A 14,313-nucleotide genomic window follows, 5' to 3' on the forward strand; every position below is an offset into this window, starting at 1 on the left:
GCCGGTGCCCCTTCCGAACGTCCGCGCCCCGCATGCGCAGTCCGTGCCGGCGGTCTCCGTTTGTTTGAACAGGAAGGCGGACATATTAGTCCCTCACGGCCCGCCCCACCCCAAGCATTCGCCGTCGCGACTCGCCCTTTCCCGAGCCGGGCCCGCAGCGCCTCACAGAAGCTCCCCTATCAGGAGCCGCCCGGACCCGCCCCTCGTCTTCCTCGCCGCCCGCTCTCCAGCCTTTCCTAAATCTCCATCGGGCACCGACCTCGCCCTGCCCCGCCGGACACCGCGGCAGAAGCCCCAGCAGCGACCGGACAAAATGGGAAAGTGAAGCTGTCCTGCGTAGACCAGCTTTTGGCCGAGACGGATCGGCCAAGTAGAATCGGGGATGCGGGGCTAGATCGCCTACAGTGCTTCAGAGCGGAGCGGGCCGGGCCCGTGGTCCAAGCAGCGGCAGCTGGCACAGCTCCGCACCCGCCCTTCGCTTTCGCCTTTCCTCTTCTCCCTCCCTGCTGCCCGAAGGAGTCTCCACCCTGCTTCTCTTTCTCTCCCCCCTCCTGCCCGTCTCAGGACGGGGAACTCTCCATGGCGAAGGCGGCTGGGGCCCGCTAGGCTGAAGCACCACGCCAGAGCGACGAGGCTGGTGGCAACAGCGCTGTCGGCTGTCGTGAGGGGCTGCCAGGTGGGATGCGACTTTGGGCGTCCGAGCGGCTCTGGGTCGCTGTTGCCCCCGGCCCGGGGTTTGGAAAACGGAGATCCCCTCAGTGAGGGGGAGGAGGGGGAACCGGGCGCACCTGGTGACCCTGAGGTTCCGGCTCCTCCGCCCCGCGGACGCTTACCCACCGCCGGAGGAAGTTGGTTGAAATTGCTTTCCGCTGCTGGTACGGGGGTATTGTCACAGTAGCTGCAACATGTCGACTGGGGACAGTTTTGAGACTCGGTTTGAAAAAATCGACAACCTGCTGCGGGATCCCAAATCGGAAGTGAATTCGGATTGTTTGCTGGTGAGAAGCGCTGTTCTCTTTTGCTTATCTGGGGTTCTGTATGTATTTTCCTTCCTCTTGCTTTTAGTTTAGTTGTCTGCAAAAGCAAGTTTTCAGGTGTGCATAATCTTGGAAAACACCAAAACCTGGTGTTTTTCCCTGAAGAATCTTGGAGTACCACTAAAATCTCATGCCGTGGCCCTATTTATCATTGGACTGACTCAACTATTCTGAACTTTTAGCTCTGACTCAGTTCATTATTGCACAAAAGATACCTATAAACCTCCATTGCAGACATCATGTAAAAAGTTACCACGTCAAAGTTATTACTGCATATATAGTTTGCTGAATGTTGATCGTAGTGATAATCTTTCCGATCGGTTTGACAGTATTATTGGAAAGACCACTTTTCATTTACAACGATTTAGCTCCTAAGGGTTTAGTTTTTAGACGTGGAAGTGACAATGGAGAGTCGATATTGAGGAAGTGATTTTTGAGCCAAAATGTCATAGATGATTTGAGTTTGAAGGAACTTTTTGCTGGACTATTAAGTGTAAAAACCCAAGGAAACTGATGATAGGTCATCACAATATTAACGTCTTTTACAATATTGTTGATTACAAAAGTACCATGCAGATATTTTATCATAACTGCCTTTTTCGGTGATGTTATGGTTAACATAATCACTTTTAAAACATTCTAAGAAAGCTTTTTTTGGATATGAAAGGCAAAAACCCTATTTTAAAAATTCGTGTTTGATAGCATAGACACTTATCTGAAGTAAATGGAGTTTTTAAGTATTGTCAGTTTTCTCCAATACTAATAGCTGGAAAGTGTAAGAGAGTTTCTCCTTTTACTGCACTGATCAACTTAAAGTTATATAATAATTCTATTTTAGTCCAGCCAAAACCACATAATCTCTAAAGTTGCACGGAGTATGTTTATGCATGGTAATTTACAGCTTTCTCAGAATTAATGTTAGATGTACACAATATTTGGGATTAAGATTAAATGTTAGATGCACACAATATTTGGGATTAAGATTAAGTGAGCAAGGTACTGTAATGCCATTCAGAGAAATGATACCATTTAAAAATCTCTTCTTGAATCAAGAAAATCATGTAGATCATTTAAAATTAACATGCCTTTTAGTTAGTCTATATACCTATGTATGTTTTTAAATGTGTGTGGTTTTACAAGAATGTTTTACCCCAAGGATTTCAAAATTACTCTAAGCATCCTTGACTATGAAATGAGTCTTGTGAGCTCTGTGAAATGTCTCACCCACATTGTAGAAGCTCTTCAGGTTGAGAAACAAATATTTGAAACATTTTATTGATGAGAGAAGAAGGAATTAGAACACATCTTTCTAGTAAGGATTTCTGTAACTTTTAAGAAGTCCAATTCTTCCTTTACTATTTATCCAGTATTCATATAGTATTTTTGATTTTACTTTGCTTTTTGATCTTATTCCATGAAGCAGTATTACAGGGAGAGTACAGTAGCTTTTTAATTCTTTTAAGTTGTCTTCTAGCCTTTTGCCATAGATTCATTTGGTGAGAACCTTAGGGATTTATTGAAATGTGGAGGATACAGGAAATGTTAAGTCATGGACTTTTTCCTTGAAAGTCTACTCGATTTAGGAACACAAGACTTAATATCACCTACATACACAGAAACAAGGCAAAACACTTCACAGATTGAGAAAATACATGATAAATTTCAAATAGTTGATGGGTATAGGTGATACATGCTCTTGGATATTGAAAGGAAACAATCACTGAGTTGAGAGAGCTAGGGTATGCTTTATGATGGATGGATAGGATTTAGAGAGGATATTCAGAGGGAGAGTGGAGGATAGCATGAATATGTAGAGGGTGGAGACATGATTGGCCATGTTTAGGGGAACAAAAGATAAAGTTGGAATGATAGCTTGGGGTTGGAGTGTGGAGGATTTGATTGTTGGCTAAGGAGTTTAGATTTCAGTATGTTGCGGTTATTAAATATTTGTAAAGAAGATTGCCAGGATGAATGAAGAAGTCGAATCTGGTAGTTGTGTGCAGGATAGGTTATGTGGAAAGAGATTGGAGATGGGGTGAGATTGGGGAATTTTAAAAAAATTATAGTCCAGAAATGATTAAAGCCCAAAATTGGGATATTAGAATGGAGAAGAAGGAATTCCTTCTTGATAGAACTTGATTGGCAGGGTTGGGGTGAGAAAGGGGAACCAAAGAGAGTTAGATGATTCTAAAAATTTTGAGCCTGGGTTGTAGTGAGACTGATGAAAACATGGGTGACAACAGCAAAGTCAGGTTTGGAAATAGGTTGGGAAAATTAGGCCCCAGATAAATTCAGTTTTAGGTTTGTTTTTGAGGGACACTGGGATAACCACAAAGAAATGACCTGTAGATTATTGGAGATATAAAACTGAGCTCATAATTGAAGATAACAATTTGGAAGTTATTTGCACAGAGTTGCAAGTTGAAACTGATATAATGATAAAAGAGTAAATAAAAGATGAAAAGTTGAACAAAAGAGTCAAGACATGATGAAGGCTTTTCAGAGTAAGGATAGCTAGGTAGGTATCTGGGAGCCCAAGATTCCTAAATAGAACATTTAGAAAGAGAAAATAGTCAACAGATTTTTTTCCCCTTCATAATCTTATAATCTTGGCCCTTTTTTGTTTAGTTTCATAATTGTTTATTGATAGCTGTTGAAATTTTATTATACTCATCAGAACTTGGTAAAGATTCAGTTTTTCTTTGGAGATAAAATCCTTTTTCCAGTTTTATTGTGTCTAGCATGAAGTTTCTTAGCATGATATTTTATGTTTATCATTAAGCATTCATTCATTCTGTCAATTTAGAATGACCTGTCAGGTAACTACCTTTTTCAGTGAGTCTATTTTTACTCTTCCCTCTCTAGACTTTGGACATCTAATGTAGGGACAATGCCCCTTTTAAATTAATTGCCTTTCTCTATTATTTTGGCCTTTGTTGATTTATTTAACAGATCCTTATTGAATATATATTATGTACCATGTACAGCACTCGAGTTCTAGGGGTTTTTTGTAATCTCCAAAAATAAAGTTGTTAAATTATGTTTATTTTCCACTTCCTTGACTAGATCCACTCTTCAGAAATTAAAGTTCCCAAATCTTTTGGGTTTAAAAGAGTTTGCCGGCAAATGTCTTTTAAACCACTTTACCCACCAGATGTCCTTTTTTTGGTTGAGATACTAATGATGAGTATTAGTACTTATAAAATAATGTAGCTGGAAGGAGCCCTGATAAATGGTTATCCAGCTTTTTCTTGAACACATAATTTAAGAACTAGATAAGTCCATTTTTATGTTGCAAATATAAATGCTAAAATAGTCTACAGATGCTAAGATAATATGGTAACTATTCACTTGTTTCCTAGAGCATTCGAATTGTTCAATCTTGGTTTTTTGTCAGATACTTTCCAGTGTTCTAATGGTTCTGTTGCCTAATGGTCCATGTAATAATTTGTAATGATTATCAAGAACTGTTTTCCTTCTACAACCTTTTTTTTTTTTAACCTTATAGTTAGTTTGTCTAGGATTTGTTAACAATTTCTTAATGGTTCTGAGTACCTCCGAAAACAGTAAGGGATAGAGTTTAATTGTCTAATTTTTCCAGTGGGAAAAATGCATACAATTTGTAAATTAAAAAGGAAGAACAAAGAGGTAGGTGGGTGGGAGGGATAGGTATATATTTACTTTGAAGTTTGACATACATTTCTTGAAAGTACAGCTATCTTGCCTGTCACATGTTTGGCACACTCTTTCAGGATGCCCGTTAAGAGCATGACCTTTTTTACTAGTTTTGTTTAGCTGGTGATGAGTAGAAAGGAGGCAATGGAACCAATAATAGTTGAATAGTGCATACTGAGTTCTAACACATATGTCCCCTTTGTACATATTTTTTGCTACCTTTTTTTACTCACTGTTTAAGAATTTGGAAAGGAAATCTAAATGAAGTTTCAGGTGTTCGTTTTTTAGTTTTTCTTCTCTTTTATTTTCTTTTCCTGGGCTTCCTAACCCAATGCTTTTCGTTTTTTCCTTGCCGATTTCTTTTTCTCTCAGCCTCAGTCTTAGGCCTGTAATACTTTCTCTTCACTCTCTTGAGTTCATCCATTATTACATCTTTAACGACTATCAATCTCTATGTCCATGCTATCCAAATCTTTATTTTCAGTCTTTTTTATGGTTTTAAATCTTAAATATCTGACTGCCTACTAGGCATTTTTACTTGGATATTATCACTCAGATTCTTCCTATTTCAAAATAAACTTTCTCCCATATACTTACCCATTTTATCATCAGTACTACTACTCTCCCTGTTGCTCAATTGGAATTTTTGTTGTGAACTTTAACAGTCCTAGGCCACATGTCACATTATTTCAAAAGAAATAATTTTGCTAGCATTCCATATTCTAGATTGTTGTTATATAATCCCTCTGTATATCCTATTAGTTGAATTGATTACATTTGGGGTTATAGTACTGGTGACGGAATGAAAAGACCTGGGGTCATTAAAATTTGAATCTTAAAGGTATATGCTTGCCAGTGTTCATAATTTATGAGTTAATGGGTGTTACCAGTGTCAGTTGCATATCTGGTTAGTTGGACCAGACTGTTTTGATGTTATATGTTGCAAGAATTAAAAAAAGAAATTACTCAATTTATTCAGCTAATCTTAGTATAGGGTCTAAACTTAGATTCAAATGTAGTTCAGCAAATCTTGGTATAGGGTCTAAACTTAGATTCAAATGTAGTCTCTGCAGTGTACATACTACTAGATGATATTGGGTGAGTTATTTTAACCCCTCAAAGCTTGTTTCTTCTTCAGGAAAGGGGTGGGATAATAATACTAGATTGTTTTAAAGATTAAAAAATATAGACAAAGCAATTACTACAGCGTATGGTATTTAGTAAGCATTTGTTAATTGGTCATGTTTATAGTGTATCTGTTTTATGTTAGTCATTGGGCTTAGGCTGGAAGTTGATATTTATTGTCTTCTCTAAGTGCAGAGTAATTTATCTGGCACCTGAAGCCATGTCCATACATTCATAATCCAGCTATACTTTATTGAAGTGGCTAAGCCATTGTAACTGAAAATGGAGATATTTAGATGGGGTTCAGTAGAATGGGGAGGGGCTTTTGGAGACTGTTTATTCATTTAGTCATGGTTTATAACATACCTACTTTGTGCCAAGGGTTTAGATTGATAAGAAAGGCAGCTGGGAGCTGATTTGTGGAGATTTAGTTCTTATCTTGCTCTCTTTCTGTGTGTATCTTTTATATTCTCAGTATGTGTTCTGTAAATAGGTCCTCTTGCAGTACAGGCACCCTGTGGGTGTGTAGAGAGGTAGCTCAGAGTAACAGCTGAGACCTGAATTGGGCCATTCATTAATCTCTTTTGAGTCAGAAATGTTTTTTAATCCAGAAGGAGCCATGTATAAAATTTTATGATGAACAAAGAGTAAATTCTGAGTTTTAGATTAGATTTTGCATAACTTTAGTTTTCTTTCATAATTGTTTTGATACTGTGTATATATGTAAAAACTAGAGATTCTATTATGATATAGGACAGAAAAGCCCACATATTAGGAAATACTACATATGTAGTTCTATTGCTGAATAGAGTTCATTAATTCCACTTCCCCATTCCAATCCCCACTATAATAAGGTACATCCATTTGTAAGTCCAGAGCATAGCTGGTGGATAACACGCACATGTGTACAAGAAGATGAACAGACAGTAGTAATGCATTTCACAATGGATAATATTTATTTTTTTAAAAATGCTATTAGCGTGATGTAGTGACAGGAACACTGAACTAGAAATTCAGAGCATTGGCATATACCTTATTTTGCCATTAACTCTGTAACCAAGTAAGTTTTTTTCCTTATATGGGCTTCGGTTTCCCCATTTATAAAATGAGTTGGGCCATGCAATTGCTGATGTCCATTGTGTCTAAAAATGCTATGAGTTTTTTTTTTATTATACTTCCATAAAAACTTAAAACATCTGTCATTGATTTATTATTTAAGAAATAAAATTTAAAAGTTAAATGAGATTGTGTTGGGATAGAAATATAAGTGCTATTTTTGGAACTTGTTCTTTATAGCCTTGGAAGATTATCCTAAACTAATTTTTAATTTTTATATTTGGCATTTATTCTTTTTTGCATTTGTGACTTGTTTTTATAACTAGGGGTTTGTTTTTGAACAGAAAAAGTAATAATTGAGTTACTCATTTATATATCCTTTAAAATGTGTATATGTATTTTATTTCTCTTATATACCTGCCTCCCTTGTTTAGGATTGTGAAATATAAGAGTATATTTTCATCATAGTTTCTAAACAATTAGTAGGAAGTTAGATGTTCAAATTAATGTCCAAAGTTTGATGTCTCAGAGAGGAGAGAGGTTGTCTTATACTTGTGTCATATTTCAAAAGGTAGGCTAATATATGCCCCCTCCTTATTCCTATGTTTATTTATTTTTATTATTTTATTATTCCCATGCTTTATTTATATTTTTTATTCCAAACTTCTTATATTGATTTTTGGCAAGAAACAGATTTTCTCTCAGATAGTTTCCTGGAATTAATTTTGAAATAGTGGACTGCAGTTAGCTCTTCTTTTTTCTCTTTGCTCTTATTCATTCATTTATTCATTCAACAAAACTTTATTTTGTATGCACTCCCATAAGCACTGGGAACGCCATGTTGAATAAAAAACAAACACGGACTCTGCTTTCATGGAATTTATAGTCTCAGGAAAAGGATAACTTATGAGCAGATAGGAATGGAGTAAGGCTTGAAGGGGAGGTATGAGATATGATAATGCTTTTCCTTTGAGGTTTGGGGTATATTTAAAGATTTGTGGTACAGTAGTATAAGTATAATTTTCAGATATGAGTCTGTAGATTGTATCAGATTCACTTGAGGACTGTGTAAAAACGGAATCTGGGCCCATGCCCAGACAAACAAAATCAGAATTTTGGGAGATGAATATTGGGATTCTGCACAAGATGTGGATTCTTAGACACACTCAACTTTGAAAATTATGGTTATAGTGGAAGGAACATGGATTTTTTTTTGGTTTGGTAATTTTATAAATGAAAATTTTCAAACATACATTAAAGTAAGGAAAATAGTGTAGTGAATCCCCATTACTCAGATTCTGCAATTTCCAAAATTTTGTCATACTTTTCATCAATCACCATTTTACTTGCCAAAATATTTAAAAGTAAATCCCAGATATTGTCATTTCATCCTTATATATTTCAATAAGCATCTTTAAAAAAACAAAGAACATTTTCTTATTACAATGGCTTTTATATCTAACAAAACTAAAAGCTCCTTGGTACCATTAATTCCCAGTTTATATTCAGATTTCTCTGGTTGTCTAATACTCTTTTTTTACGGTTGCTTTATTAGGATCTGCATCCAGGCAAAGTCTACATGTTGCTTTTGTTTGTTAGCTATTTTGAGTTTCTTTTTAAAATATAGAGCAGTCTTCTCCCTGCATCTCTTCTAACCCCCCTCCCACTCCCATTGTTTTGTTGAGAAAACTGGGTGGTTGATACTGTCCAATGTTTAACATTCTAGATTCTTCTTTTCATTTTCTTATGATATCATTTAACTTACTGCTGTACCTTCCATATTTCTTGCTAATAGGTAGTTAGATCTAAAACCTTATTCAGTTTTTTGAATTTTTAGTCAAGAGTATTTCATAGGTTTTTTTTTCCTTTTGCATCATATCAAGAAGCACATAATATCTGGTTAGCCCACCCTTAGTGATGTTAAGGTTGATTAGGGTGTTCAGATGGTGACAGCCTGTAATAACTTCCTTTCTAAAATCCATCATCCTTTCATCCAGTGGTTCCATCCATTTTATGATCTTTAGCTGAATCATTTATTTCATCAGAGATAGCAAAATAATGATTTTCTAATTCTGTCATTCCTTTCACATTATTAATTGTAATTCTTTTATTAAGACTTAAGAATTTAATAACTTTCATTCATCTGTAGGACTGTTTGCTTACCATGGAATACACTCTATAAAATATAAGATTAATACTTTAGTCTTTCTCTTTAATTGCTGCTTTTCAGAATAGGGTATTTTGGAGCCTTAGTGTGATAGGCATGACATAGTTGGAGGGAAGTTTAAGAAAGACACTGTTTACAAGGTGTAGATAATATTTAAAGAAATTGGTAGGGATAGTGCAGTACCTTGGGACTAGTAACAATGGTGTAGAGAGCTGTTACCACCTCTAGACCTGAAGGGACAAGGGAAGAGAGCATTGGAGAGGGTGGCTCTGTGGAGAGGGCTATTCGACAGAGGCTGTGGTTTTAAGTAAAGAGAAGCGTGTTGATCTGGCAGTAAGGGAACTGGAGAATAAAAGGGAACCACAGGAATACATATATATCTCCCGTGCCCTTATTGGCCTCTCACTCTACAGTCTCCTACTATGGTCTCTCAGCTCCTGAAAAGCTAGTATGCAAAGAACCCATCGAACCCATCCATAAAGGTCAGCAAACAAGATATACCCAGCATCTCTTCCTCCCTCTCCTTCCCCCTCCCCCGCCAGCATCTTTTTGGAAACCACTTAAAAAAATATTTGGTGTGTTTCAGTCAGTTTTTGTCATTCTTGCTCATGCTTGATTTGTCCTATCTGTGATTTGTCCTCTTTACATTGGCTCCCATGTTATTTGTATATGACTAATAATCTTTGATACAGCTTCCTTGTCCCTCCAACCCCTTTGGTATAATAAGATGTGCAGGCTCATCTTGTACATTTCTTGCCCCAAACCAAAGCAGCCATTCCTTTCATCGTGGAGGTTTATATTCAGATACCACGATCTGGATGCCAGAAGTACTCAATGCAGCTGGGTTGAAATTGCTTCTTGTCCTTGTTTGAGGAATAGAGCTATGAAATTTTATTTTTGAAAAGAAGAAAAATGCTTTATACTGATCATTCCACTTTCTGTTTAATCATCACTTTGAGTTTGTATTTTTTCTTTTACATGAAAACCTTAGTTCTAACAACGCTAACAATTACACATTTGTTTGATTTCCAAGAATGTGGGTTTGATAGAGTGAAAGAAAAACCGAGTGGGGGACGGGAATGTCTGAAACTCTGAGTTTTACTCTCTGACTGTATATTGCAATTGAAAAATTATATGGCCTTGGTAGGTAATATCCACTCTCTGAACTCTTGGTTTTCTTTAGGAGTATAATAAAAATTTGCTAATTGAAACTATCTTCAAATTTATCTTTAGATACAAGTTTGTTTAAAGTCCCAACCTTATCAAGAAAGTCTCTTTTAAATATATATCTTTTATTGTTCTTTCATTGATTGCTTAAATTTTACGACTTCTTTAAAAGTAGACAAAGAATATGTTTTTCTGATTTTTATCATCCACTCAAAGTATTTACTCATTCTAATTTATTTCTTCTGCTTATTTCTAGTAAACTCTGGCCATGGAGACAGTATAGGGTAGTGGTTAAGAACATGGGCTCCGAAGTCAGACCGCGTGATTTTTAATTCCACCCAGACCGGCCACTTATTAATTAGCCTTGTAACTTTGGGCAAAGTTCTTAACTTTTTTAGGACTCAAACACATCCTCAAATAAGATTAACCATAGACTTTTATAGAGCTGTTAAGAATATTAAATGTGGTAATATAAGTAGCGTGCTTTGCATATTTCCCAGCATTTAGTAAATGTTAACTATCATTATCATCATCATTGTCATCATTATATATATCTTATAATTTGTCCCAGGAAAAGGACTTTTGTGCTGACCAAGTAGATTATTATCCACCTCCTCACTCCTCAGGCCAGCTTTTTATTTAGTTGTGTGATCTTGGACAAGTTATCTTATGTCTTTGAGCCTGAATATATTTAATTTTCAAAATGAGAAATAAGATAATACTTATATCTTAGATTTTAATTATGAGAATTCAATGAAATAACTTATATGCAAGTGCCATAGTTTCATCTCGGTGTTAATAGTTACTCCTTTCCTTGCTTTACCCTGTTATAGTTCAGATTCGATGACAATTCTACTGTATTTAGAAATAGTACTTGGAACCTTGTGAGAAAAGTAGAATGATATTCTTTATTCGAAATAGTTCTTGAATCTGATCTTTACTGTCTGTTAGTGATACCCTACCCAAGTCCAGAATTTAACCCAACATTCTTGGATTGATGAGACACCCTAGCAGTTTGCCAGTGTAATCCATACTGTATCTTTCTTTCTTTTTCTTAACTTTAGTGTTTTTTGTCATGTGGTCTTAGCTTACCTGTTTCCTTAGTCTTAATTCCTAACATTGTCCAAAATAGACTGTCAGCTGTAGGTGGATTGTCTCATTTTTTATTGTATATTTCCTGCTCTTTCTTACCTTTGCTCTCACAGTTCCAGGCCCTGTGTTTCTCTCCCTTTGAGTTCTCTCCTATGTCCTCCTCATCAGATTTCTCATCTTTATCGTTTCACATAAGTCACACCTGTTTTCTTTTTTGATCTCCTGTAGTGTTTATAATCTGTCTCATGTAGTTTAGAACTTGATCATAGCCAACTTGTATGAGTCTGTCTTGAGTGTTAGTCTTACCTCTGTAATAATTCTTTGAGGGCTTAGCATAATTCTGGACATCATTGTCCCATTAATGCTTGTCAATTGCTGTGAATGATTATCCCCCTTACCCATCCCTTATTCTTTTTCCTTCTGAATTAGTTAACACTCTGTCAGTTTTATATGATAGAACTCAATTTGAATTTTCCTAGGCAAAAGTAATTTATAGATTCAGGGAAACCTGATCTCATTAAGAGTAAGATTCATTTGAACTTCAACAAAAACTGGACCTTGGTTCTCAAATGCAAGCAAAACTCTCTCTTTATTCCCTTTTTCTTTCTTTGTCTTGTCATTCTTTCTGTAGACTGGTTTTAGTCACTTGTGGAAAATATGGCTGCCCAGAGCACTGGAACTTTATATCTAACAGCTCCAACTTAGCCAAATCTTTGAGTCTCAGATCCAGAGCTCTGGAGATAAAGATTCATTGGTTCAGCTTGGGTGAGGTGCCCAACCCTCAACTAATCACTAGTAATAAGGAGGGTAGGATTACATGAGTACTATGAGAATGGTGAGGCAGTTTCCAGGAAAATGAGAACAGTGAGGCAGGGTAGACAATAACATAGATGTTCATTATACCATCCTTTCTCCCTTCCTTCTTTGACCTTTGGTAAGTCACTTGAACTCTTCAGTAGATGTTTCCTCAATTTGTAAAATGGAGTTAATAATAATTTATTTCAGAGGGTGGTGGTGGTCAGCATTAAATGTGATAGTATATAAAGCAGGGTTTGAAACAAAACAATAGCGTAAAGCTAACGATAAAACACAAAAACAGTAGTGTAAGCTAACGATAAATGAACCCCTTGGTTCCTTTTCCCCTCTAACCTTGCGGTCATCTGGCCTGGCCCCATAGCTTTTTTGCCTCTAAGAGCTTATCCTGACATTCCAAGATGGTAAATGGCCTTTTGGCATTACCTTACTCAGTCCCATCCCCCATAGCTTCTATTATTGTTTGGAGTAGAGAGGAAGAAGTTATTAATGTCACTTAGCTTTTCTCAGAGTATTTATTTTAATCATAATCTAAGTAAAAACAATGGGCTGTTTTGTAATCGTAGCATTCAAGCTCAGCCCCTTCTCTTTACAGTAGTTGCAAAGTAGCTACTGAATTTAGTGAACTGAATGTCAAGGCCTATAGAGATTTCTATTCCTTTTTACCTATATTAGGAATTTTTTGATTGTAAAGGACTGAAAACTCAACCCAAAATAGCTTAAACGATAAAGAACATTTATTACTCCTGCATACTTCATAGGTAGATTCTAGTTTCAGGAATATCTTTTTTTCAGGGCTTAAATATGTGACTGGGAACTGGTTTTCCAGATCTGCTTTTTAAATATTGTCTTCCTTCTCAGAGACACAACTTCTTGTGGTTGTAAGATGGCCAATAGCTTCCAGTACAGTGGGAAGAAAAAATCTTTTCTTCTAACATTCAAATGGAGTTTCCAACTGACGGACATCTCAGGTCATGTGCCATATCGGAACCAATCACAATGGTCAGAAGAATGGTATGCTAATAAGCTTAGGCTTTCATCATGTGCTCAGAACTGGGGGTGAGTCAGCTTATTAAGAGTTGTGTGAGGGAGGGGTAGAAGTTGGAGGTCAGTTTCCAAGAGAAAGAGAAATGACATCCTGGACATTCCCAAACAACAAGTACTTGCTATATTATGTAGAGACTCCTCATCAAGGGAAACCCAAGTAATGATAGTTTATTCTTTATCCCTTTTGGAAATGACTTTTTACTCAGTTAAGTTACCTGATGTTTGAATTTAAACAAGTTTTGTCAACTTGTTGCCAAAGACTGACAATTTAATTTTAAGACCACAGCTGGAATAACATTTAGTCCTTTAATGGAAGGACACCTGTTTGCTGCTTGACTTTAATGATACGTCTTTTGGGTAACGGTGAAGGATTTCCAAATATCTGTTCGTGGATCAATCACATCAAAACCAAATACAGATTCCTGTAGGCCCCATCATACCCCTACCATATGAGAATTGGAGTCGAGATATAGGATATTGACATTTGTATTCTTAATAGGGCCTAGGTGATTGCATACATAGCCAGGTTTGGGAAGGATCGAATAGTTGCCGTAGCTATACATTATGCCTCCTGTGTATACCTTATTTGGGAAGCTGCTGTGAGGAAAACAAAATAAATTGAAGTAGGATCAGATGGAAAAAACTTGCCTCTGATTTAAGAAATTCATTTCCTATTATTAAAAATATGATTTAAGGAACAACAGGTCACATGAAAGAATGAACATTTTCTGAAAAAGCTGGTTTTATTTTGTTTGGTTGCATTGATTTTTTGAGGGAGGGAGATGGGAAATCATATTTGATAAAGAATCTAAAAAAAGTGTTACTATCAATCATCATCGTAACTCCCCAGTACCTTGTTCCTTTGCCTGTAGAAAAGACCTGCTATTTTCTTAGGAATTTAGGAAGAAATAGTTTTAATGTGGACAGGTTATAATAAAAATAGTTTACTGTATTGAAAAATATTTTTTTACAAATTTAAAATAGATTGGAAATTTATTGTTTCTATGAGATTATTTTTTTTTCTAAATGAAAATACATCTTGATTATTTAAATAGCTTTTGGGCTTCCTAACTATCATATTTTGAGATATAGATGCTCAACATATGAACTCCATGAGAGCAGGTATCTGATTGT

At 36.4% G+C, this 14,313-nt stretch overlaps 1 protein-coding gene across 2 annotated transcripts in view; it reads left to right on the forward strand.

Moving 5' to 3' along the window:
- Positions 1-14,313, forward strand: part of ROCK1 (Rho associated coiled-coil containing protein kinase 1) — a 128,339-nt gene continuing 114,026 nt past the window's right edge. The window contains exon 1 of one of the 2 annotated variants that reach the window (XM_039844936.1): positions 1-998. In XM_039844936.1, the coding sequence (XP_039700870.1) occupies positions 906-998 (93 nt within the window). In that variant the 5' untranslated portion in view covers positions 1-905. The remainder of the gene's footprint in view (positions 999-14,313) is intronic. The other variant, XM_039844937.1, reaches the window with a different exon arrangement.

This window comes from Pteropus medius, unplaced genomic scaffold (genome assembly GCF_902729225.1).
Source record: "Pteropus medius unplaced genomic scaffold, Ma_sr-lr_union100, whole genome shotgun sequence".
NCBI lineage: Eukaryota > Metazoa > Chordata > Mammalia > Chiroptera > Pteropodidae > Pteropus > Pteropus medius.